General features: G+C 39.9%; 2 protein-coding genes across 2 annotated transcripts; one reads left to right on the top strand and one right to left on the bottom strand.

Annotated features, from left to right (window-relative positions):
• The first annotated feature begins 515 nt into the window (after positions 1-515).
• LOC104453657 (dynamin-related protein 1C) lies at positions 516-12,199 on the top strand. Its single transcript, XM_010068268.3, has 16 exons — positions 516-982; positions 1,060-1,123; positions 1,273-1,380; positions 3,608-3,709; positions 4,998-5,048; positions 5,137-5,198; positions 5,742-5,832; positions 5,913-5,977; positions 6,057-6,251; positions 6,372-6,491; positions 6,576-6,646; positions 7,875-8,100; positions 8,659-8,709; positions 9,539-9,776; positions 10,059-10,198; positions 11,787-12,199. The coding sequence occupies exons 1-16, from the start codon at positions 851-853 to the stop codon at positions 11,910-11,912; spliced, it is 1,842 nt and encodes a 613-aa protein (XP_010066570.1). The 5' UTR covers positions 516-850; the 3' UTR covers positions 11,913-12,199.
• Positions 12,200-20,905: 8,706 nt separating this feature from the next.
• On the bottom strand, positions 20,906-22,321 carry LOC104453656 (protein PLANT CADMIUM RESISTANCE 2). Its single transcript, XM_010068267.3, has 4 exons — positions 22,018-22,321; positions 21,688-21,759; positions 21,391-21,603; positions 20,906-21,172 (listed from the first exon to the last, which is right to left on the bottom strand). The coding sequence occupies exons 1-4, from the start codon at positions 22,217-22,219 to the stop codon at positions 21,096-21,098; spliced, it is 564 nt and encodes a 187-aa protein (XP_010066569.2). The 5' UTR covers positions 22,220-22,321; the 3' UTR covers positions 20,906-21,095.
• Between the last annotated feature and the right edge of the window lie 593 nt (positions 22,322-22,914).

Here is a 22,914-nt window from a genome sequence, read left to right as displayed (position 1 = left end):
CCGTGTCAAACCATGTCAATATAACATGGCAATTTACTTAGAGGAGGCTTCTCATTGTGTCAAACTTAGAAAGTTTACGTATTTGATTGTAAAACGAGAAAAAATTTAGATTCCTAGAATGTCATTTAAAGAAAAAAAATGGAGCGCATTAAGTGGAAAATTGGTTTTATCAAGTGGAACAAGGAAAAAAAAAAAAAAAACCGATATACTTGTAATCTACCCCAAACTAATTTTTGGATTATAAGGTATGGCAAATTTATCCCAAATTAATATGGATTTTCACATGAACTTATCTTGCTTATTGAGTTATTAACGTGTATCATTTAATTCAACAATGTTATGATAAAAATTGACAGAAGCTCGGTGATCCAAAAATTTATTTGAGATAAATTTGTCATATGAAGTTTATAATAAATTTATCACAGATGCATTAATTTGCGATTTTTCGTAGTCACGACTGACGCCGCGCGATATAAATATTCATGCAGATCCAGCGTCGTGCCGAATTGGCGGTTTTTCCGTTGCTCTCTCTCTCTCTTCCATTTTTTTAATTACTTCGTCGATACGTCGGCCACGAGTTGGTTCGCTCCGCTCCTACCTGCATCGTGAATCGCCCGCTTTTCGTCTCCCGATCGATCGATCCATTCTCGATCCTCCGGATCTGATCCCCCAACCTCCGTCCGACATTCCCGTCCCGTCCCTTCCGTTCCATTCCGTTCCGTTTTCTGTTCCCGATCCGAGTCCTCGAATCTCGTCTCGTCCCGCATTCATCGTCAATCGACGACGGACGACGAACGATCGGTAGCGCCGATCTCCCTCCCTCCAGCATTGCGCCCGGCGATCCTCGGAGATGGCGACGATGGAGAGCTTGATCGGCCTCGTGAACCGGATCCAGCGGGCCTGCACCGTCTTGGGCGACCACGGCGGCGAGGGGCTGTCCCTCTGGGAGGCCCTCCCGACGGTCGCGGTGGTCGGCGGCCAGGTAAGCCGGCGATCTCCCCGTCTCCCGTCGCGCTTCGGTGGATCGGATTGCTGAGCCTCTTTTATTTTATTTTGTAGAGTTCCGGAAAATCTTCGGTGCTCGAGAGCGTGGTCGGGAGGGATTTCCTGCCTCGTGGATCTGGTGAGTTTGACTTCCGTTGGCAATGCTAGATCGCCAGCTCCTTTTAGTGCTTGTCGTGTGAATCGCTTGAACGAGCTTGCTTTCGCGCTTTCATTTCGGGCGAGTACATATTGCGAGCTGTTCCTGAAATCCGGGTCTGTTGCTTTCAGGCATTGTGACGCGGAGGCCGTTGGTGTTGCAGCTTCACAAGACGGATCGAGGGCAGACCGAATACGCGGAGTTTCTCCATGCCCCTAAGAGGAAGCTCACTGATTTCGGTATGCACGTTTTGACAAGACCTGCATTTTGTAGTTGGGCAACGTTGTGATGCGTGGAAATTTATGTTTCGGACCTCGATCATTAAAGATATAACTTTGGTGGGTAAACCACAAGTTTCGTCACTGGTTAAAAGAATAGCATGAGTCTAGCCGAACTACTGGATTTAATTTTTTTTATCACCCTATGTTGTCCTCTGAGTCGCTTTACAAATACCAAAGAATTTTCCGGACAGTGCGGTCATGGAAGGAGCTGCTGTAGAAGTGGATTAGTGGCACTTCAATGGTGTATACATATATTTTACAATAAGAGGTTATCTGTGAGCTTAAGGCTACTATGAGCTGCCATACCTTCACTGGAGTTGTTATCAAAGCCTGTAGTGAATTGACTCTTTTAGTCCTCTCTCTTTCCCGTACAAGCAAATACACTCTCTGGCATCGGAGCAGCATAATCCCACGATGCCAGATAGAACTGGTAGAAAAGGGAAAGAGAGAAGCAATATGAAGAGGTCGAGTTTCATTGATCTCGTGGTCAAACTTTTGGAAAAGAAGTTGAGCCTTATTTGGAATAGTGGGGTAAAGTCTAAATGTCATAGCTGTAAATGTGAGAATACCCTTGAAGTATCAAGACAACATTGTTATGACAATCCTGAAAGGAATCTCAGGGTGGAGGTCCTACCTCTGTAACAAATGGAAGGCATTCCCGAATACCAAGATACCAAATGTATGATGGCGTTTACTCTAGCAATGAACTCAAGGGTAACATATGGTGTCTGATTTTTCCTTCTTTCTGACCATATAGGAGTTGTTACAAGTATGTTTAATTGTATGACATAATCAAAAAGCAAACCTCGAACTGGTCACCGGCTAAAAGATAAGGGCAATATGTCTAAATATATGACGGTGATGATGACGATAAAAATAATGATAATTTTCATGGTTGGAAAAGAAGGGTGCAACTGGAGGAATATGTAGTAGTCTCATTTCACAGATTTTGTGAGAGAGGTTTGTTGGCCATAATTGCATATTTTTGGAAGCTATAACATTCAGACAGCAGCAAAATGTACCTAGAGTTGTTTGAGGAGTGAAGGACCCACACTTTTATTGAGACCCATGCTTTTCTAAGATTTTAGGTGAGCTGAGAATTCTCATGAAATGGTCCAAACCAACTTCTTGGATCATGGGCTAGATATTGAGATACATGGACAGAAGTTATGTTAAACAAGGGAAAAAATTGACATAGTACCTTTTTCCGATAAAATTATTAGTGGGAAAAATATGAGACAGAAGAAAACGGAGGTTAGTGCAGTATCATTAAAATGGTCAGAATCCTTAAACAGTGGCCCACAATCTGAGTTAGCCAATGGTGTTGAGAAATAAACGTTGCTACAGTGGCTTGAAATTTTTTAACCTTATGATCCTGCCTGAACAAGAAAAGGAAGAAATGGGGCTAAGAAGAGGAAGAAAGGAGGCCAGTAAAAGTTTTGTACTAGCAGTTACTGGAAATTATCTTTGCTAGCACTTTAGGACTCAAATTCCCGTTCAAAAAAAATGCTTCTGTTCTATTTAGGTAGAGGAAGCATTGGTAGCTTTGTCTTTCTCAACATTGTGAAACCAACTAACTAAAATGTAGCTCATAACCTAGAACTTTCTTAAGCATCACAGTAGTTAATGATCAACATTTACTATGGAAATCTTGCATTACTTTTGCTGATGACATTAAAAGCTGATGACATTAAAAGTCATGTTTTACCTGCTTTGTTGCACCAAGTACTGCCAGCTGAAATGTATGTAATTGCATTTTGAATATTATGCGCTTTCTGAATTGGATGTCAGACCTATTTATTGGCTTAAGCGCATGATTGTCATCGTGCCTGGACATTTCTGAAGATGGGCTAGCTGAAAGGTTGCTTCTGAGTGTACCTTCCCAGCTGGCTGGCTGAGATCTGTTTCTGTCCTTCGTCATGTTTTACTATACCGTCATGCTTGTAGAATCTTCTGAAATTTTTTTCTCTGCATACCTTTTGCTTGTAGTCTTTCTTAGGAATATAGACAGAAAGTTGCAAAATCATTCAATATTAGCATCACTTGTTCTGTATTTTCTTTATATAAGAACTCAATATTCATTTTATATGATCCAAAAGCTGTCTGGTGCAACAAGTTCTTGTCAGAGTAAGTTAAAGCTATCTTGCTTGGACTCTGATGCAGTGATAATTCTTCTTTTGTGCAGCTGCTGTTCGGAAGGAAATTGCAGATGAAACAGATCGTATAACAGGGAAATCAAAGCAAATATCAAATATTCCAATTCATCTGAGCGTTTATTCTCCAAACGGTATGTGCTCTCTTTATTGAGATATGCTGACTAGATTTTTTGGTCCTAGTAACTGAAAGAAAGATTTGATTTAATATTGGCAGCTATATATATGTACTTATGATTACGTGGATCTCTAGCAAAACGTCATGTAAATAGAGAAGTTTGTGCATTTGGGCATGAAGCTAGTCTGATCTTTCTTGCCTTTGCCTAGTAAATTCATTACACATGTCTCTCTCTCACCATCTTGCTCTCATACAAGTAAGTTAGCATGCACGGGTTCGTGTGCCTTTCTGTTATCTATTTGGTTGCACACTTCTGATGAATTTTCCGTGTTATTTTTTCTGTAGACATGGAGCTATATTATCAGGGGCAGATTTTGTTACTTTTGAATCTAATATACAATCATATCTCGTGATTATATGTCCTCTGTATGATTGGACAAAATTTTCTTCATGCTGTAGTATGATTTGTTCTTCTTAATTTGTGAGTCTTCATACATGATTAAAACTTTGATTTTGAGTCATTTATTAATAACTTTCGCGTGATACAGAATTGAGTGCAATGGCACAAAAAGATTAATATAGTTCACAGTGGGATAAGGCTTACTTTTCTCATCGTTGTTGTTTGAGACATGAATGGCGCTTTCATCTATGTTGCTAGGTTTTTCAAATTAATTATATGTTAACTACCAGACCAGAATGTCATCTTGGTCCAATCCTTTCTTAACCTGGCTTTTCTGCCAATTGACAAAAGGTAGAACGCTCTAATGCTGATTAGGGTTTAGATAGACGTATAATAACACTTGTCATGTTTAAATGTTGGTATAAAATATGAATGGGCCAGTACTAGTGAAATTGTGTGCAACCAAAAGAAAAGCCATGGCCTGAACCGGCTTACTAGTGCTCATTGGTTAGACTGTGACAGTTGCAATCAGAGCTATCACTATGGTGGGAGGCCAAATTTTAAATGATTTACGAGGGCTGAAAAATAGGTTACATGAAAAAAGGGCTGGTAGAAACTTGGCTTAGTAGTTGCCAATGGCTAGTATCTAGAGATTGAATGCTTAATTCTTTAAAAAGGCATGCATTTTGTTTCAAGTCAAGATTTTTGGGTTAGCTGATGTTTTGAGCTGTGAGAGGTTTGAGTTTTTCCTTTATTCAAGAAAAATTTCTCTTCGATAGATGTTTAATTTATTGGAAATCATCACCTTAATTTTCTTATGACATTATATGAGATGTCTAAAATTATTGTCGATATCTTTTCTTTACCTATTGAAAATGTTGATGAACATTGTTTTGCATGGCAGTTGTAAACTTGACACTCATAGATCTTCCTGGGTTGACAAAGGTTGCTGTAGGTAATCTTTTGAGAGCACATATTTCTTGCTGTACTTTTTGCTTCTTGTTTTTGTTTGCATGAATGATTTGCTTTTCTGAGGTATGCAGAAGGACAGCCCGATACTATTGTTGAAGACATTGAAAATATGGTGCGCTCCTATGTTGAAAAGGTAAGGGAACTTAGTTATTAATTTGAATTGACTTACATCTTGTCATAGAGTTCTTAATGGCTGATAACAAATGTGTGCAAACTGAACTTAATGAAGTTCTGCATGGGGAAAAGAAAGTTGACTTTTTACAATTCCATCAATTTTTACTAAGAGAAACTGCTAGATGGTGACACGTCCTCTAAACTAATCTAGAAGCTGTTATTCATCCTCTTCTTTATGAGATTATGTCTTGCATTCAGTCATCAGTTTGATCTAGAGTCTAGTCCTGATTTTCATTATAGGGAAAGCATTACTTAATAGATTGTCATATGAAATTTAAGTTACTATTTCTCCTTTATGTCTGGGGAAAAAAGAAATTACTCTAGGCATCACTTCTCATAAGGACCAACATTTATTTTCCTTTGAGGATGAATGGTAGAAGAAATCTATATTAGTTCTACTTCCACCTCCTCCTTTGTTGATTAAGTTTATTCAAATAGATACTGTTTTTAGATTTGGATGCCTACATTGTTACACAACTGAAAGATAATTACCATTATCCAGCCCAACTGCATCATATTGGCAATATCACCTGCTAACCAAGATATTGCTACTTCGGATGCCATCAAACTCGCAAGAGAAGTTGATCCTTCAGGTTAAAAGTTATAGTGCTGAAATTTTAAATTTGTCTGGTAGTGAATATACTGACCATTTGATCATCTTGGGTGTATTTAGGGGATAGAACATTTGGAGTAGTGACGAAACTTGACCTGATGGACAAAGGAACTAATGCTCTTGATGTAAGGGCAGTTTTTCACTTACTGTGTTTCCTCAGGTTCTTAGTTGATGTAATTGATGAGCTATGCATGAAAATTCAAGGTTCTTGAAGGAAGGTCATACAGATTACAGCATCCTTGGGTTGGAATAGTTAACCGTTCACAAGCTGATATCAACAGGAACGTTGACATGATTGCTGCCCGTAGAAAAGAGCGCGAATACTTTGAAACAAGCCCCGAGTATGGACACTTGGCAAGCAAAATGGGTTCAGAGTATCTTGCCAAGCTCTTATCTCAGGTTTTTCCATTCTTCTGTCGTAAAAATTAGCTAAGACTCTACATCATCCTTTCTACCTGTCTAAGTTTTGTATATTTTTTTTATCTATACAAGAAACTTAGTAGAAAATTTATTTGCCAGCATTTGGAGCTTGTTATCCGACAGCGCATTCCAAGTATTATTGCCTTGATAAACAAGACAATAGATGAACTTAATGCAGAGTTGGACCGTATTGGCAGACCCATTGCAGTGGATTCAGGGGTAGCAGTCTGCTTACTCTTTTCATACTCAAATCAACTTTCTTCCCTGACAAATGTACCTGAAGTATGTTCATTCCTCCTCTAGGCCCAGCTCTACACTATTTTGGAACTTTGCCGTGCGTTTGATCGTGTATTTAAGGAGCACCTGGATGGAGGGTAATTTCTTCATATATATTTTTTTTGGCAGTTGGTGCAGTTTTAGGCTCTGGATCCTTTACTGATTTTTTATCTTCAATTAAACTGATTGTTGTTGGAGGAGCCCTGTTAACTAATCCATACAAAGTTCTAGTTATGATGGCTGATGAATAAGATCCTCAATCCATTCTTCTACAAGAGTACACATAGAAAAGGACAATAGGGAGCCATGCAACATTTAAGAACCATGCAACATTGCTTGAGAAACGGATAATGGAATGGTGGCACTACGTTGTTGTCAAAATTAGCCATTTCTTCTAGCAGATCGAACATAGGGATGGTTGGATAAAAGAAGTGGTAAAACTAGGAAGCAAGATTATGTCTTCTTTTAGGTATATTGCATTGAGAATAGGTCAATAGGGAGCCGATTGGATTATTTAAGTTCTATTCTTGGACTTGAAGTCGATATTTTGCTCTTCTGATTCAATTATTCATGGACTTAGTATAAAAATATCAATAATATTGACATTGATGGATACTGGTGACATTAGTGTGGTTGGTTCATTGTCAAAGAAAAGGGGTTATCAGCTTAGCTATTGGGCCCACTGCCTTATCTTTTTCAGAGGAATGCCTTCATTATGAAATATGGTTGTCTAATATTGTGCAAATTTGTAAATGGGAGGACTTACAATGATTGATATATCTTTGTTGTTGTTGCTGATGCAATTGCTGCTAAAGATAGTATGCTATTAACTGAATGTTTAAAATGACAATGATTTTTATATGTACTTAAATTGGTTTATGGTCAGAGAGAAGGCATGCACAGTAAAACTGTCTAAGATATGACAATTAACCAAAACATTAGCATCTCAATATGTCACTGTGGGTCTACAGCTCAACTTTTAGATGGATTTCTAGTGGGTCCGTAAACACCATGGGTTTAACATGTATCAGATTAAGAGGCTCCATGGTTGAATCTGTATGACTTCTGTTCGACAGTCTTGGCTTGATCCATTATGCTAGTTCATGGATGGGGGGAGTGCTTTTAATGAATAAGCTTTTAGATGTACTTGCAATTTTGGAATTGAGTTTAGGTTCATCAAAAATTTTGCCAAAAACTCCTTGAAATACTCTGGATGGATAAGTTTTTCTCTAGTGAGAATATGATGCTGTTTGACATAGAGGCGACTAAATTTACAATCACGCCCTGTGAGAACCAAAGATAGCTGAGTGACAAGTTGCTGTCCAGGCGACCTGGTGGTGATCGGATATATGGGGTTTTTGACCATCAACTACCAGCTGCTTTAAAGAAGCTCCCTTTTGATCGCCATCTTTCTTTGAGGAATGTGCAAAAAGTTGTATCTGAGGCTGATGGTTATCAGCCCCACTTGATTGCTCCAGAACAAGGGTACCGAAGACTCATTGATGGATCTATTAACTACTTCAAAGGCCCAGCTGAAGCCTCGGTAGATGCGGTAATTCCTTCATTTCACTAATGCTCTAGTGGGTGGAAAATGCTGTCTTTTTTGTTAGGAGTAATGCATTCTCTTATGTTGCTGCTTCTTGTTTCTGTACCAGATTAGATGTGGTAGGTTTGAAAGACCAACTTTTGGTACATGCACAGTACATGGTTGAAGACTTTTTTGTTTTGTGTCCACAAGATCTTCCTGTTCAGCATGTAAATGGATTTGTAGTGGTAACATTTAAACAATCACACAATATTTGACACATGCTTGCATGTGCGGCCATACACACACACACAAAGGCCCCTGCACACACATACTCATAATAGATGGTAAGACTAAGTTTCAACAATAGTGAATTTGTTTACTGCCTTGTTCTCACATATTCATGAATGAGGGCTTTGTTGAAGATAAGAATTGTAAGAGGATGATCCCGTAGCTTACGCTGGTCATAATTGTTACATTTTCTTTTTCACGTGGACCTGATGACTGTTGTTTTCTTTTTAACAACCGGTAAAGTGCAAGATTCTCTACTAGTTTCTCGAATGATTAAACTATCTTCCTCCTCAGGTGCACATGGTTTTGAAAGAGCTTGTACGCAAATCAATTGTTGCGACAGAGGTAAGCGACTTGTGTTGTGGAAAACATAAACTGTTATCTTGATTGCGGTAATATGAAAATTCTGAAATTTGCTGGTGGTTATACTTTGTACCTCTCCAAATAAGAAAGACACGACTAAATATCAACTCACATTTTTTCAATTGGTTAGAGTTAGAAGGAAATAATTGAGCAGAAAAGATCAAAATAAACTAATTCTTGAAATTATTGAACCATGTTGACTTTGGGAGGCTTTACATTCTCTTCCAGAAAGGACCAATGGAAGAATTGTCAAATTTTTGAAGACATAGAATGTTCTGTTCAGGTGTCTCTCAGGACATGTTGTAAATTATCTGGCATTCCTTGCTTCTTTTCGTATGTGCAACTCGTAATTGTAATTTTAGTTGCAATGGTGCGGTCTTGCTTTGAACGACTCCATGATGTGCAATGGCAATTCACACTTCAAAAATTAGAACTGTATAATTGAAAAAAAACCCTATCTTTTGGCAAACAAATATTCTGGCTGCTCACATATGCCTCTGCCATTTCAGAGTGCAGATTTAAATTTCAGAATGAAATGCCTTTGAATGGCCGAGAGCTTTTGAGACTGAATATTAGCAAGCACAAAATTTAAGTGCAGTGACACAAGAGACACAAGTAATTATGAGTAATCATAAGCACCCGTTGTTCTCAATTGGTGACCATTGTCTTTCATATTGTTGTTAGTATCTTTTTCGCCGAATGAGAGATGCTGGTAGATATCATCACTTTGCTTTTTTGATGAGACTCTCAATAAAAAGATGATCGCTGATCCTTTTGACCTGAACTTGTTTGTTCATCGGTAATTCTATAGGAGTTGAAGCGGTTTCCATCACTTCAAGCAGACATTGCTAATGCTGCAAACGAATCACTGGAAAGATTCCGTGAAGAAAGCCGTAGAACAGTTATGCGTCTTGTTGATATGGAATCTAGCTACCTAACAGTGGAATTTTTCCGGAAGCTTCATCTTGAACCAGAAAAGACTCCAAATTCAAACCCCAATGCCCCTAATGCTGCGGACCGCTACTCAGATAATAATTTTAGGAGGATAGGTATGTGGTCTTATAGTATTGTCACGGAACAGGGAAATTGCTGTGCATCTACGCATGAAAGATTTAGCAAACACACTATTCTTGCTTCAGAGTTATGTCAGAGTTCGCCTTTTAGCCTTTCAAGTTCTTTATTAATGGATAAATGCTCTATGGTTTCCCTTTATGTAATGCTAAATATTGCATCATTTATCTGCCCATACTCAGATTAAACTTGTGAGCTTTAACTGGAAAATAAATGGAGTCACTATTGATTGAGAAATATTCATGCTGTATGCTGTTCAGGGGCCAATGTAAGTGCTTATATCGGTATGGTTTGTGATACCTTAAAAAATACAATTCCCAAGGCTGTTGTGCATTGTCAAGTACGAGAGGCTAAGAGAGCACTGCTGAACAACTTCTATGTTCAAGTTGGGAGGAGAGAGGTAATTTTCAGGACTCTACTATTATTTTGCTGATTCTCATTCCGGTAAATGCACTTCTTTTGTCAAATGACTTAAAACAAACATCAAGTCGACAAATTCTCGTGAGCATGAACCTAAACATAAATTAAATTAGAAGTGGTGAAGCATTAGTTCATTGAAACTTTTGAACTTGATTGTCATGATTTTTACCTATGTCCCTCTGTGTGGACATTCACAGTTGCTCCCAACATATGTTGATTCTATTATATGGGATATTTCATTTTAAGGTTGTATGACCTCTATATCCAGTGCAGATTCAAGAGCATGAGTTTTAACTTGCCTAACTGGTAGAAACTCATCTCAATTTAGCTATGTTTGATGTTAATGATATGATAATTGTTGAATCCTAAAAGTCGAGGAAACTGGTCCCTATCATTCCTACATGCACATTTGGCTGAGTTTTCTTTATCTTTTTATACACTCTAGGAATGAGACATTTGAAATAGGATGCAAAGTAAAGAATCTACATGGAAAATGGAATAAGAATGTTACCTTTCTTTGGTTACTATTTATGGATGCTGACAACTATAATATAAAGAATTTCCTTATCAGATATTTCTCCTTACAAAAGTTACCAAACCCAAGCTGCCATTGTAAATCTGCCTTTCAGTTGGGTCCTCTTCCTCTTGTTTATTCCTCTTAATTCCAAGTTAGGAGATGACCTTAGGAAAGTGAATGACCAATCTTAGAGCTTTTCTCTTACATTTAATATGGTTGGAGTTTAATAACAACAGAAGAAGAGGTGGACAAGGTTTTAGAACACGAAGGTTGATGGGCAGCAAAAGGACAGTTGGAGTGATTGAAAAGATGCAAAGTCAATGTAGAAATGAGACTAAGCATGCAGAGTACATCGAGTTAAATTCAAGCTGAGCAAGGGATAAATGTTGGCAAATGAGAAAATTATTTGGAATTCAATAACTTATGTAGTAGGATAAATAATGTTTGACAAGTGACTTGAAATGATTTCATTGATAGGGTCATCAAAATTGATGTGGTTGAAATTTAAGTAAATGAATCAAAGATAGCAGTAACAATGGTGATTTGTTGCCATATTTCGGGTGGAGTCTAAATCTTGATACTCTTTGTACAGTGATAACGAGAGATGTACAGATGACAGAGCACCATTAGACATAAAGATAGATAAAGTCGTAAGCACATGGCTTGACTATTGTGTAGTTGCTTAGTCATACACATTCAATCAATGACCCTGCTATATCAACAATTAAAGTTAGTACTATCATAATTATTAAAGTCATTAAACAGATGACAAATGAAATATGGTAAAGATATAACTGTAGTCTTTACAGGCGCTTAACTTTTAATTTGATGGAAGATCTAGTTTTGCCTTCGTTTTCCCTTATGTGTAGTGATGCTGGATCTATCGAGTTAGTGGCACTACATAAAGTGACGTTACAACCTGCGACTGAAAGAAATGGCTGTGTAAACTTTGTTTGAAGTTGCTTTGATTATTCTTGTTATTCTTTCTACCAATTCAGATGAGTTTTTATTATTCATGAACTACATTAGCACTGATTTGGCAAATATACAGAAGGAACAACTAGGCGCGATGTTAGATGAGGACCCGGCTCTCATGGAGAAGAGAACAGCCATTGCAAAAAGGCTAGAATTGTACAAATCAGCTAGGGATGAGATTGATGCAGTGGCGTGGAAGTGAGGAAAGCGTCACATTGCATTATTGTCCAGTTTTGATAATCATTTTCTCCACTTGAATCAGCAGCTGATGTGTAGATCCTCAACAAATCATTGATATTCTTCATCTATTGATATTGACAAAGCGCGTTATATGAGTTCTCTTGTTTCCTTTCTGAATGCGTCATTGGTTTAGTTTTGCTTCCTATGTGTAATATAGTTCCTGCCGATTTGTGTATGCACACTGTCCATCAATTTCACGATGAGTTTGCTTATGAAGAGAAAATGCATTTTCTTGAGATTTGGTGGTGATTGATACCTTAACTGGATTGTATCCTTATTGATGAAGTTTTTTTGAACTTTTGGTATTGAATTTATGCCGTGCACCTATGAGAAAAGTGTTACCTTTTCATATTGTTATAAAACTATTTGACAAAGAGCTGATAGCCTTTATGTTGGGACATCATACCTGCAATAGCTGTAGCATTGCAGAAGGATTTAGCAAATGGCTTGCCATCATGTTCGAGGACTTTGCTAGCCTTTGCATGTTTGGCATGATGTGATTCATTCTATGGAGATCTACGAATCACATGATACAAAGTCTTTGTTACAGACATAAGCTACTGATACGATGTTCATGATCATGAAGAGGAACTTTAGTTTTATCACTCAGATGCATGCCATCCAAATTTGATAAGTTTCAACTCTCGCGTCGGATGTTTCATGCTAGGGTTGTGCTTGATGCCCATATCTGAGAATCACATTTCCTGTTATATATCATTTAAATAATTAAAATTTTAGCTATCGAGCACAAGAAGATCGAAGACACCGTTACATTTCATCCTAAGGTCAGCTTGGAAATATGTATTGAATGTTGGTTGCCTCAATTGATAAGAAAGGAAATACGGATAGAGAGAGAGAGGTTTGCTCACTAAACGGTTCCTACGAATGGGTACTTGAAAAGCTTGTTTGAACAGAAGCATGGTAATCACCCTGATTTATGTCTTTAGCGTTTGGATGATCCTATCTATTGCTTGAATGCAAGATATTAGGATGCTGCTTATCTCTGGGGCGTGCTTTCATAAGAGAAGCTCCACAAAGTGCGTCATTGCCTCAAAACTAAAGTCATCATTCACGGTATGCAGATGAGTATTCGAAGGAATAGGGCCCAATAGATTATCAAATGAGAGATTGAGACGACTTAGAAATTTCAAACTGGATATGTTTTTGAGGGATTCTACCTGAAATCTTGTTGTGGGATAGGTCAAGCGATTCTAAATTTTGGAGGCTGCCAATGTTTGCAGGAACTTTCCCACTCAAATTGTCTTGAGAGAGGTTTAAATTCTGAAGTGCGACGAGCTTGGTCAACTGTCCTGGTATTTCTCCATTTTAACTAGTTCGCGGCAAGTTCAATGGAATAGAAGAATTGAAGCGTCTTGCTAAATGTTTGGCCGGTTCTCTTTACATGAACCGTGATGTGAATCGATGACATAACTGGCCAATAAATGATAATTGATATGTCGAACCATACAAGAATCCATCAAAATATAGCCAAATGATTCAGAAATATCGTTCTGTGCTAGGCTTGAGAACTCGAAATGATTATGTTGGCAGAGTTGCAAGGGAATGCCTCCAGTGAAACTATTGCGCTGGAGATCGATCTGGCGAATAATTGAGAATGTTGTCCAAATGGAGGTATTCCGCCTGTGAAGTTATTATCATTGAAATCAAGGAGCAGCAGTTCAGCTAGGTTCAACGAACATTCGGGAAGCACTTCATTGAAGCCATTTTTATGCAGGATCAAAACTGTTAATTGCTGAAAACGGGCAGAAAGGGTTAGTGGTCTCCCAGCCAAATCCGTTCGAGTGCTTGCTACTTTTTCAGAAATAAGGGTAGTCTCCCGGATAGATGGTTATTTTACAGAGAGATGGACAATTAGCTTTGTGAATGAGCTGCTTTTAATGAACACTACGAATATGATATCTCAACTTGCAATGCAGCGAGAGTGGAATGTGCTTTTGCCTTCCAAGTGCTTTGAACATGAAAAGATTCAAAATAAAGATGTTGCATTTTCCTCTTAATGAAAGAATCGTGTAAATTCGACCCAAAAGAAAATAGAAGAAAGAATACCAAATGATAATGAACTTGAAAAGATGCAGCAACAAGATACACGTAATTTAAGTATAATTTGGGAAAGGAAAAAGGTTGATATAACGTATTGAACACTTACATATATTCATAACGAAATTAAATTATGTCCAAGCATTTATATGGGATGTGTCTTGTTCTAATTCATAGTGAGTGTATTAGTGAGTCCATAGTACATCTCTCTAGAAACAGAAGAAATCACTCGAGCAATGGAAATAGTTATAATTTCGTTAACTTCTCTTTTTTTTCCTTGGTAAATGGCAAGTTTTTTCCTAGCCTTGATCTATCATAGAACGAGTGATCTGAACAATAAGATGTGCAGTTCCATGTGGGGATCTACCAAAACCAATGGTTCAAATTACTGGTTCCATGCTCAAAGCAGACCAAGTTTATGCAAGGAACTTTCTTCCTGAAAGTGATGTTCATGCAGGGCGATCGAAAGAATCAAATCCATGGGCGACGGGGGGCCCATGATGTGTTGGAAGATATGCTCTAATCCGATTCTAGGAGATATGCTCGGAATCTCAATTGATCTTAATTGTACATAATTTAGTTAGGATCTTAGATTGAGATTAGATACGATTTCATAATATTTGTTTGCCTTTTATTACTTCATCTCTGTACTATAATTACAAGAGAATTGTACATCAGAAGATACGAAATATACAAGAAATTCCAGAACTCCATTGTCATTCTTCACTTCCTTTCATGGTATCAGAGCTTTGGCTTCTGTCCATTCTTCGCTTCCGCTTCTGATTGCCACCAAAGGAGATCTGAATCACATAACAGATCTGCCATCTTGGTATAGGAATCACCCTTGAAGAAGAATACAAGAGCTACTGGTTTCTTATCCCAATGGCTGACGAACAAACCACCGCAGAAGCCTCACCACTAGCGCAGATTCAAAATTTACCTGCAACAACACAACAACAAACAATCCAGACTCACCCTGTTCAATGGGGGACCTACTCAAGCTCAGTTTGGTCTGGGGCAACCCTTTGCGGGCCATCCATTCCAGTGGGTACCTTACCCATTTTATGTCGGGACAAACCCGAATACATCATCGCCCATTTATGTAGGACACCAGGGAACCTACGTCCAATCCGAGGCAAGCTCACCAGCCATAAACGGGGCAAGCTCGACCCCAGGATTGGAGTAGGTAAGCGGATCTGGAGAACCCGGTATAGGAACGAATCCCTATCCGGGGCTTTCAAATGCGGGGTATCAATTCGAGACAAACGAATCGGGCCAAGGGACAAATTCTTACCCGAACCTTGCGCCCGGATTCATGCCATTCCCCGTCTCTGCCGTCACTGGGCGACCGGAGCCTGGTGATCCCCTGCACGTCTCAACGTCCGATGGCCCCGAGTTGAAGCTAATCAACCTTCAGCTAACCGGCCCAGAGAATTACGCCAGGTGGTCCCGAGACTTTCGGCGCGCCCTTGTGACGAAGGACAAGGATGGATTCCTCGACGGGGCGGTTCCGATTCCTGCCGATGAGCGACTAGCTCGATTCTGGAGGAAGTGCAATCAACTCATGAGGACATGGCTCGGCAACTGCATCTCCCCAGAGGTCGCGGCTGGTCTCCCACCAACAGAGGACTCGAAAATCATGTGGGAAAACATCAAACAGATGTATGGCAAGTTAGATCGGGCACGAATTTTTTCACTTTTGCAGGAGCTCAGTGAATTAAAACAGGGAAACATGACCATCACGGTCTGTTACAACAAATTGTCGTCCCTGTGGAACGATCTCGAAGCAGCAGAGGAGAAACTTGTGGGTCCAGAGGAGACACTCGCACAATACCGATCGATCAAAGAAAGGGAAAAGGCGACCCGATTCCTTTTAATCTTGAATGATTCTTACCTGACATTCTGCTCGCAGATCTTGGCCATGGAACCAGTGCCCCCTATTGGCCGGATCTACCAATTAGCCGTCCAAGAAGAAAGCCAGAGGCTTGCTTCTTTAGAATCGGCAAAGGGAGGAGAGGTCTTTGCCCTGGCTAGTCGCGGCCAGCGAAGAAATTGGGGATCGAAAACCCTAAATCCATCGCTCGAAAAAGGGGCGCACAGAGGAGGAGAGCTAGGGTTTCGATCGCCGGATTTGAGGATCCCTATCCTCTTAAAAAGGGAGCATTGGACGGCTCAAATTCGACCCGCAAATTGGACGGTCCAAAGGGACCCATCTATTCGACCGGATCCAACGGTGGAGATGGAGCGAGTGGCAAGACATCCGACGGTGGTGCTTTTTCGTCTGGATCTAACGGCGGAGGAATTTTTTCGGCAACTACAAGGAATTTTAATCAAAAAATGGGTAAATTATATTGTGATTTTTGCAGAAGGCCACATCATACAGTGGAAAATTGCTGGAAATTACACGGTAAACCCGGAGATAAAGGAAAAAGGATTTCTGCGGCCTACTAGGTTGGTGGTTCTAATATTGATCGGCCCATTACAAATGATCAATATCAACAACTGATGCAAGCAAAACAGAAATTGGACATCTCAAGCAAGGGAGGAAATTTTTTAGGTATTTCTCGCTGCCTAATTAATAATATTTCCAGGAAATCCTGGATAATTGATTCTGGGGCAAGTGATCACATTGCCCGTGAAAAGACACTATTTTCATATATACATGAGAACCTAGAATTTCCTACAACTGTTCAATTACCAAATGGGAACGTTACTCATGTCAAAATCACTGGATCGGTCAAACTCAGCCCAGAGATCATACTAAAAAATGTCCTTTACCTTCCAGAATTTCAATTCAATCTTATTTCTGTGTCCAAAGTCTGCAAAGAAAATTCTGTCGTGTATTGTTTGATTCGACACACTGCTCCTTTTAGGCCTTTTCGACGGCGCAGAGTGATGGGCTTGGATAGTCTTTCTGAAGGATTGTTTCTGTGGAAAAATTCTCCAAGTAATTTTGATTTACCTTTATTTCCTTCAAATAAAATATCATTGTGTAACACGACTACCAATGATAAAGACTACCTTTCACATTCACGATTGGGTCATAGTGCTTCATTTCCTTATTCTAAGTGTCAAATATGTCCCATTGCAAAGCAATCACGCATTCCTTTTGCCCTTAGTAAAAATCGTGCAACACACATTTTTTCTTTAATCCACATGGATGTTTGGGGTCCTTATCATACCCAACATCATGATGGATCGTGCTATTTCTTGACAATTGTGGACGATTATTCTCGCGCCACCTAGGTGTTTCTGATGCAGTCAAAGGGACAAGTTTTCTCACATTTGAAGACATTTATTGCTCTATCCAAGAACCAGTTTGGAAGATCTATCCAACGGGTTAGGACAGACAATGGGAAGGAGTTCTTCAACAATGACTGCAATTCTCTTCTGTCATCTCATGGGATTCTCCATGAAAGTTCTTGCATCTATACACCACAACAGAATGGAGTAGTAGAGCGCAAGCAGCGTCACCTATTGGAAGTTGCACGTGCATTAAAATTTCAGGTGTACATTCCAGATAATTATTGGGGTGAATGCATTATTACTGCAACGTATCTCATCAACCGTATGCTAACTCGGATACTCAGTGGAAAAACTTCGTTTGAGTTACTTTTCCAGAAGAAACCAGAATTGGGCCATTTAAGGGTATTCGGATGCCAGTGCTTCGCTACTGTTTTGGGCCCTCAAGACAAAATGGGGCCTCGTGCTCGACGTTGCGTCTTCATGGGCTATCCGAATTTGCAAAAGGGGTATCGAGTCCTAGATCAATCAACATTGGACTTCTTTATCAGCAAAGATGTTATCTTTCACGAAGACATTTTTCCCTTCCAAGAAAAGGATTCTTCAACAGAGACATCAAATATTTTTGGTAAGCCACTATCTGTGGAGGATGTTTTAGCTACCGAATATTTCGTGACAGGAAATCCAGGAACGCTTATGATGAATCCAATCACTCCTGAGACTTCCGAACCAGCAATTGTCGGAAATGATGCTCCAGCAAATTCCTCAATGGTGGAAGAATCTTCTGATGAAATTGGCAATGCGGAAGAATCTTCAACTCCAGTTCAAGAAAATCTTCCTCAACGTTCTGGTCGTTCTACACAACCGCCGGCTTGGACAACAGACTATGTTTGTGCGTCGCTCAACTCACCAGGTATTAACTACCCAATATCATCTTATGTTTCGTTCCATAGACTTTCCCCGGAACATAGATGTTGTGTGAGTCGAATATCAGAGGACATCGAGCCATCCACTTATGAAGAAGCAGCTAAAGCTCCAAGATGGCAGGAAGCTATGGGGGCTGAATTGCAAGCACTAACTGCAAATAAGACATGGGATCTAGTTCCTCTACCACCAAATAGGAAACCTATTGGATGCAAATGGGTATACAAGATTAAATACCATGCAGATGGGTCTATTGAGCGTTACAAAGCTCGGTTGGTGGCCAAAGGATTTACTCAACGAGAATGTTTCGACTACCATGAAACTTTTTCTCCCGTCACCAAAGATGTAACCGTAAGATCCTTCTTATCTGTTGCGGCTATTAATGATTGGTCTTTACACCAAATGGACGTACATAACGCTTTTCTGCATGGAGACTTAGATGAGGAAATCTACATGGATATTCCTCAAGGATTACGGAGACAGGGGGAGAATAGAGTATGTTGTCTCTGTAAATCTCTTTATGGTCTCAAGCAAGCCTCTAGGCAATGGTATGCCAAATTTGCTGATGCCCTTACTTCTGCCGGTTTCAAACAGTCCAGATATGATTACGCTTTATTCACATGGACTCAAGGTACGTCATCTATTTATCTAATGATATATGTTGATGATATTCTCATCATGGGAAATAATAAGACTACAATAGAGAGATTCAAGAAGCATCTGCATCTTACTTTTCACATTAAAGATTTGGGAGCACCCAAATACTTTCTTGGAATCGAGATTGCTCGATCTGATCGTGGGATTTCTCTTAGTCAACGGAAGTTTGTGCTGGAGATTATATCAGAGGCAGGTCTATCCGGATGTAAACCATCGGTTATTCCAATTGAGCAGAACATAAAGTTGACCACCAAGGATTATGATGCTGGGACATCTGAGAATCATGATCCTATCCTCAATGATCCTTCAGGTTATCAGAAACTTGTTGGGAAGCTCATATATTTAACTATGACCGGACCTGATATATCATATGCAGTGCAAACTCTCAGCCAATTCATGCACAGTCCCAAGTTATCTCACTTGAATGCTGCCTTAAAAGTCGTGAAGTACTTGAAGAAGTGCCCGGACTAGGGATTCTTTTATCCAGGGAATGCAACATGAAAATGTTGGCTTATTGTGATGCAGATTATGCAACTTGTCCCATGAGTCGACGATCCATTACGGGTTTTTGCATTAAACTTGGAGGTTCTCTTCTTTCGTGGAAAACCAAGAAGCAAGCAACTGTATCATTATCTTCAGCCGAAGCAGAATATCGGGCTATGGCAAAAACTACCCGTGAGATAGTATGGATACGAGGACTACTTGGGGATCTTGGAATAAAATTGAAGAATTCGACCAGGTTGTTTTGTGACAACGATGCGGCACTCAAACTTGCGGCGAATCCCATAGTACATGAAAGAACGAAGCATATAGAAGAGGATTGTCACTTCACTCGAGAAAAAATTCAAGAAGGGATAATTGAGACTAGAGGAATTGGAACGGCGGAGCAACCAGCGGATATCTTCACCAAGCCCTTATGTCAAAGACAACATGCATATCTATTGAGCAAGCTAGGCGTCTTGGATATTTATCAGCCACCAGCTTGAGGGGGAGTGTTGGAAGATATGCTCTAATCCGATTCTAGGAGATATGCTCGGAATCTCAATTGATCTTAATTGTACATAATTTAGTTAGGATCTTAGATTGAGATTAGATACGATTTCATAAATATTTGTTTGCCTTTTATTACTTCATCTCTGTACTATAATTACAAGAGAATTGTACATCAGAAGATACGAAATATACAAGAAATTTCAGAACTCCATTGTCATTCTTCACTTCCTTTCATGATGCTCATAGAAATAAAACAACCTGTGGGTTCTAACAACTCGGCTTGGGCTAACAGAAGTCTGGTCATTGTCTGATTATCGCTCTAGTTGGGGACGATGTATGGAGGACATATGGAGGACAAATGGCGTCTGCAGCCTAAGACATGAGGATGGTTCATACGAATGTGTACATTTGGTCAACCTGAATGGTTTACCCTTTTCACTGCCCGAACTGATTAACCATCCACCGTCATTCTTACTCTTGGCTTGGCATACTTAAGACGCATTTTTCAAATCCCTTCAGGTCCCTTCGTTGGCAGGAACATAGGCACTGACCTTTCCGACATGCTGAGCCCAACCCGGGTGGTGGCACTTCTAAGAGCTCGGACCATACGACATGTTAGGCTTTACAACACCGACCAAACTCAGTAAAAGCCAGCAAAAGGAATTGTTGGTGTAACTATCTTGTTCCTAAATTCGATTCTGAGTCGATTCTTTTGAGATGGACACTTCAGAGTGCACCAGAAAGTCATGCAAATCAGGCCATGCTTCTTGTAATTATTAAAATAGGATTCGTTGCCTCATTTTCATCAACGTATTTAAACTATTCATTCTCTTTTCTGGAATTTCAAGCAAGCAACATTACCCTGATGGATAGTAACCAGGAACCGGCACTGCTCGGAGAAACTTCCTGGAAGGAATTGCCTTCATTTTACAGTAATGCGGGTAATTGATTGTTGTTTACAAAGTTATGATTGTTGTTACCCTGTATTTGAGGGAACTCAGTCGGAACAAGAATACCTACAAAGTTTCATGGCGGTGTTAGCTGCGAAATGGATGTTTCTATGCTTCTTGAGACGGCAAGTTCTGTTGTCTAGCAAGCTTTTGGTTTATTGATGTACTAGTAGAATGCATTGTACAAAACAGATGGACACTACATATAGATTGATACAGCCAAATGAAGATACAATCGAGGCGAAAAAAAGAGACCCTACAAGGGCTTTTGCGTTTATATTTCTGGAGCATTTAAGCTGAGTTGAGGTGATTTTCAATCTCTACTTCATCATGCCTCCAGGAGGAACTGGAGCCATTGGGATTCCTCTGTTCTGCCTGTCCATATTCCCATCCCATCCTAAACATAATCACAGAAAATGAAGTTCAGGAACGAAATCGTCGGTCCAGTCATTCGAATAATCTCCATAATCAGAAGAGCCCCATTTAGATGCATCACGTACTTTAGGACTATTTACAGTACGCAAATTGATTGTCTTGAATTATTCCGGAAAATCAACATTCCTAAGGAAACATCTTTACATGCATCTTGATTCAAAGGAGGAGAGCCACACGTACCGAGGGACATGTCAAATCCGCGCCTTTCGAGCTCGCGGTACTCCTGGGTTAAAGCACAGGTTTCGCAGCAGAAATGGACTAAGCAATCGGCGCAAGGATCCTCTTTTAGCTGGTATTGCTGTCTCATCTTGGTGCGGTAGCAGCAGGAGAAGCAGCAGGCGCACCCGGTCAACAAGGCGATCGCTGTGTAAATAGCTCCGTGCACAGGGCATGCTGCAACAAAAACCGATCCGAGTGAGAAAGTCTAATAATGTCGATCCTTCTTCGATTTGTGCGAATGCGATTGATTCTACTTACAAACCGATCCGTGATCAGTAATCTCTGCGATTCGCCCGAATGTGATGCAGGGGCACCAAAATGACAAGCAACCTGTGAGATTAACAAGATATCAACCTTCATGAGCCATAGATAACACCATTGCATCGCTGGGTTCACTCAATCTCAACATGTTACCAAAGTCGTATGAGATCATTCTATTGCTAAATTCTCAAAACATGTCGAGACCCGCTCGATTAGGCTATTGTAGTTAGAAAGGTCGCGTGCATTAACTGTCCAACTTTTCATCATGGACGTCGCCTAGTAAACGTACACATGGCATAACTGTTGAGAATTTTCCAGAGTACTTACAAATTGGAATGTCGCCGAAGCAACTGAAAAGCCCAGAGGACCAAGGCACGTTGTCCACGGGTTGAGCATGGAAACCTGCGTTATTCCCATAATTTGGTTTCATGAATTGCGCTGGGACGCCCTCTGCCGGCGGCCGGGGTGGCGGAGGAGTGGAGGCACCCGGCTTTTGTGGGTGACCACCAAATGCGTTTGAGGAGTCCATAATCTTGAACTGCACTACAGATATCGATTCCAAAGATCGAAGAAGATGATACGGTAGAAGATCAGACAAGGGAATGAATCGGGCAAGGTTATAGAGGATTGAACAATGAGATGCTAGGTGATCTATATATATATATCCATCTCTATGCATGCACGTTGATATATGTTTCGTCAAAGATTTTTTTTAATAAATGTCGTCACGAGAAGCCAGCGCGACCATGTCGTTAATCCGCGTTTGAATGAATATCGTGTCTTGAATTTTCTCTTGAGATAGAGTTGTAGTTGCGGCGACGACAAGTAACCAACGTCGAAGGTTGATAGTTTGTTGAAAAGTAATGCTTAATTCAAGCACGAAGCTATATTTATATGATTTAAATAATCACAATCTGCACTCCTAACCGTCACCAGCTTTGCCCAACCCTAGGTTGAGGTTTGCCTATTGGATTCTTGGGAAGAAGTTGCGTACGAGTTTAGTGCGGCGGAAGACGTTGACTGAAAAATAAATTAAGACTATGTCAGGCATTTTGGATGTGGGATCCACATTCTAAGCATTTTCTTATGTGGAATTTTATAATTCTATCGTATGCTTTTTGGACGGAGATCAACTTCTAAAGTTGGACACGATTTCGCTGTTATGACTTGACCGTTGCACTTTCGCATGGATTGCGATTGTGAACTTGTTTTCTCAAGGAAAAA

This window comes from Eucalyptus grandis, chromosome 7, assembly GCF_016545825.1.
Source record: "Eucalyptus grandis isolate ANBG69807.140 chromosome 7, ASM1654582v1, whole genome shotgun sequence".
In the NCBI taxonomy this organism is placed as follows: domain Eukaryota; kingdom Viridiplantae; phylum Streptophyta; class Magnoliopsida; order Myrtales; family Myrtaceae; genus Eucalyptus; species Eucalyptus grandis.
Note: the sequence above shows the minus strand (reverse complement) of the source record. Positions and strands in the feature narration are given on the sequence as shown.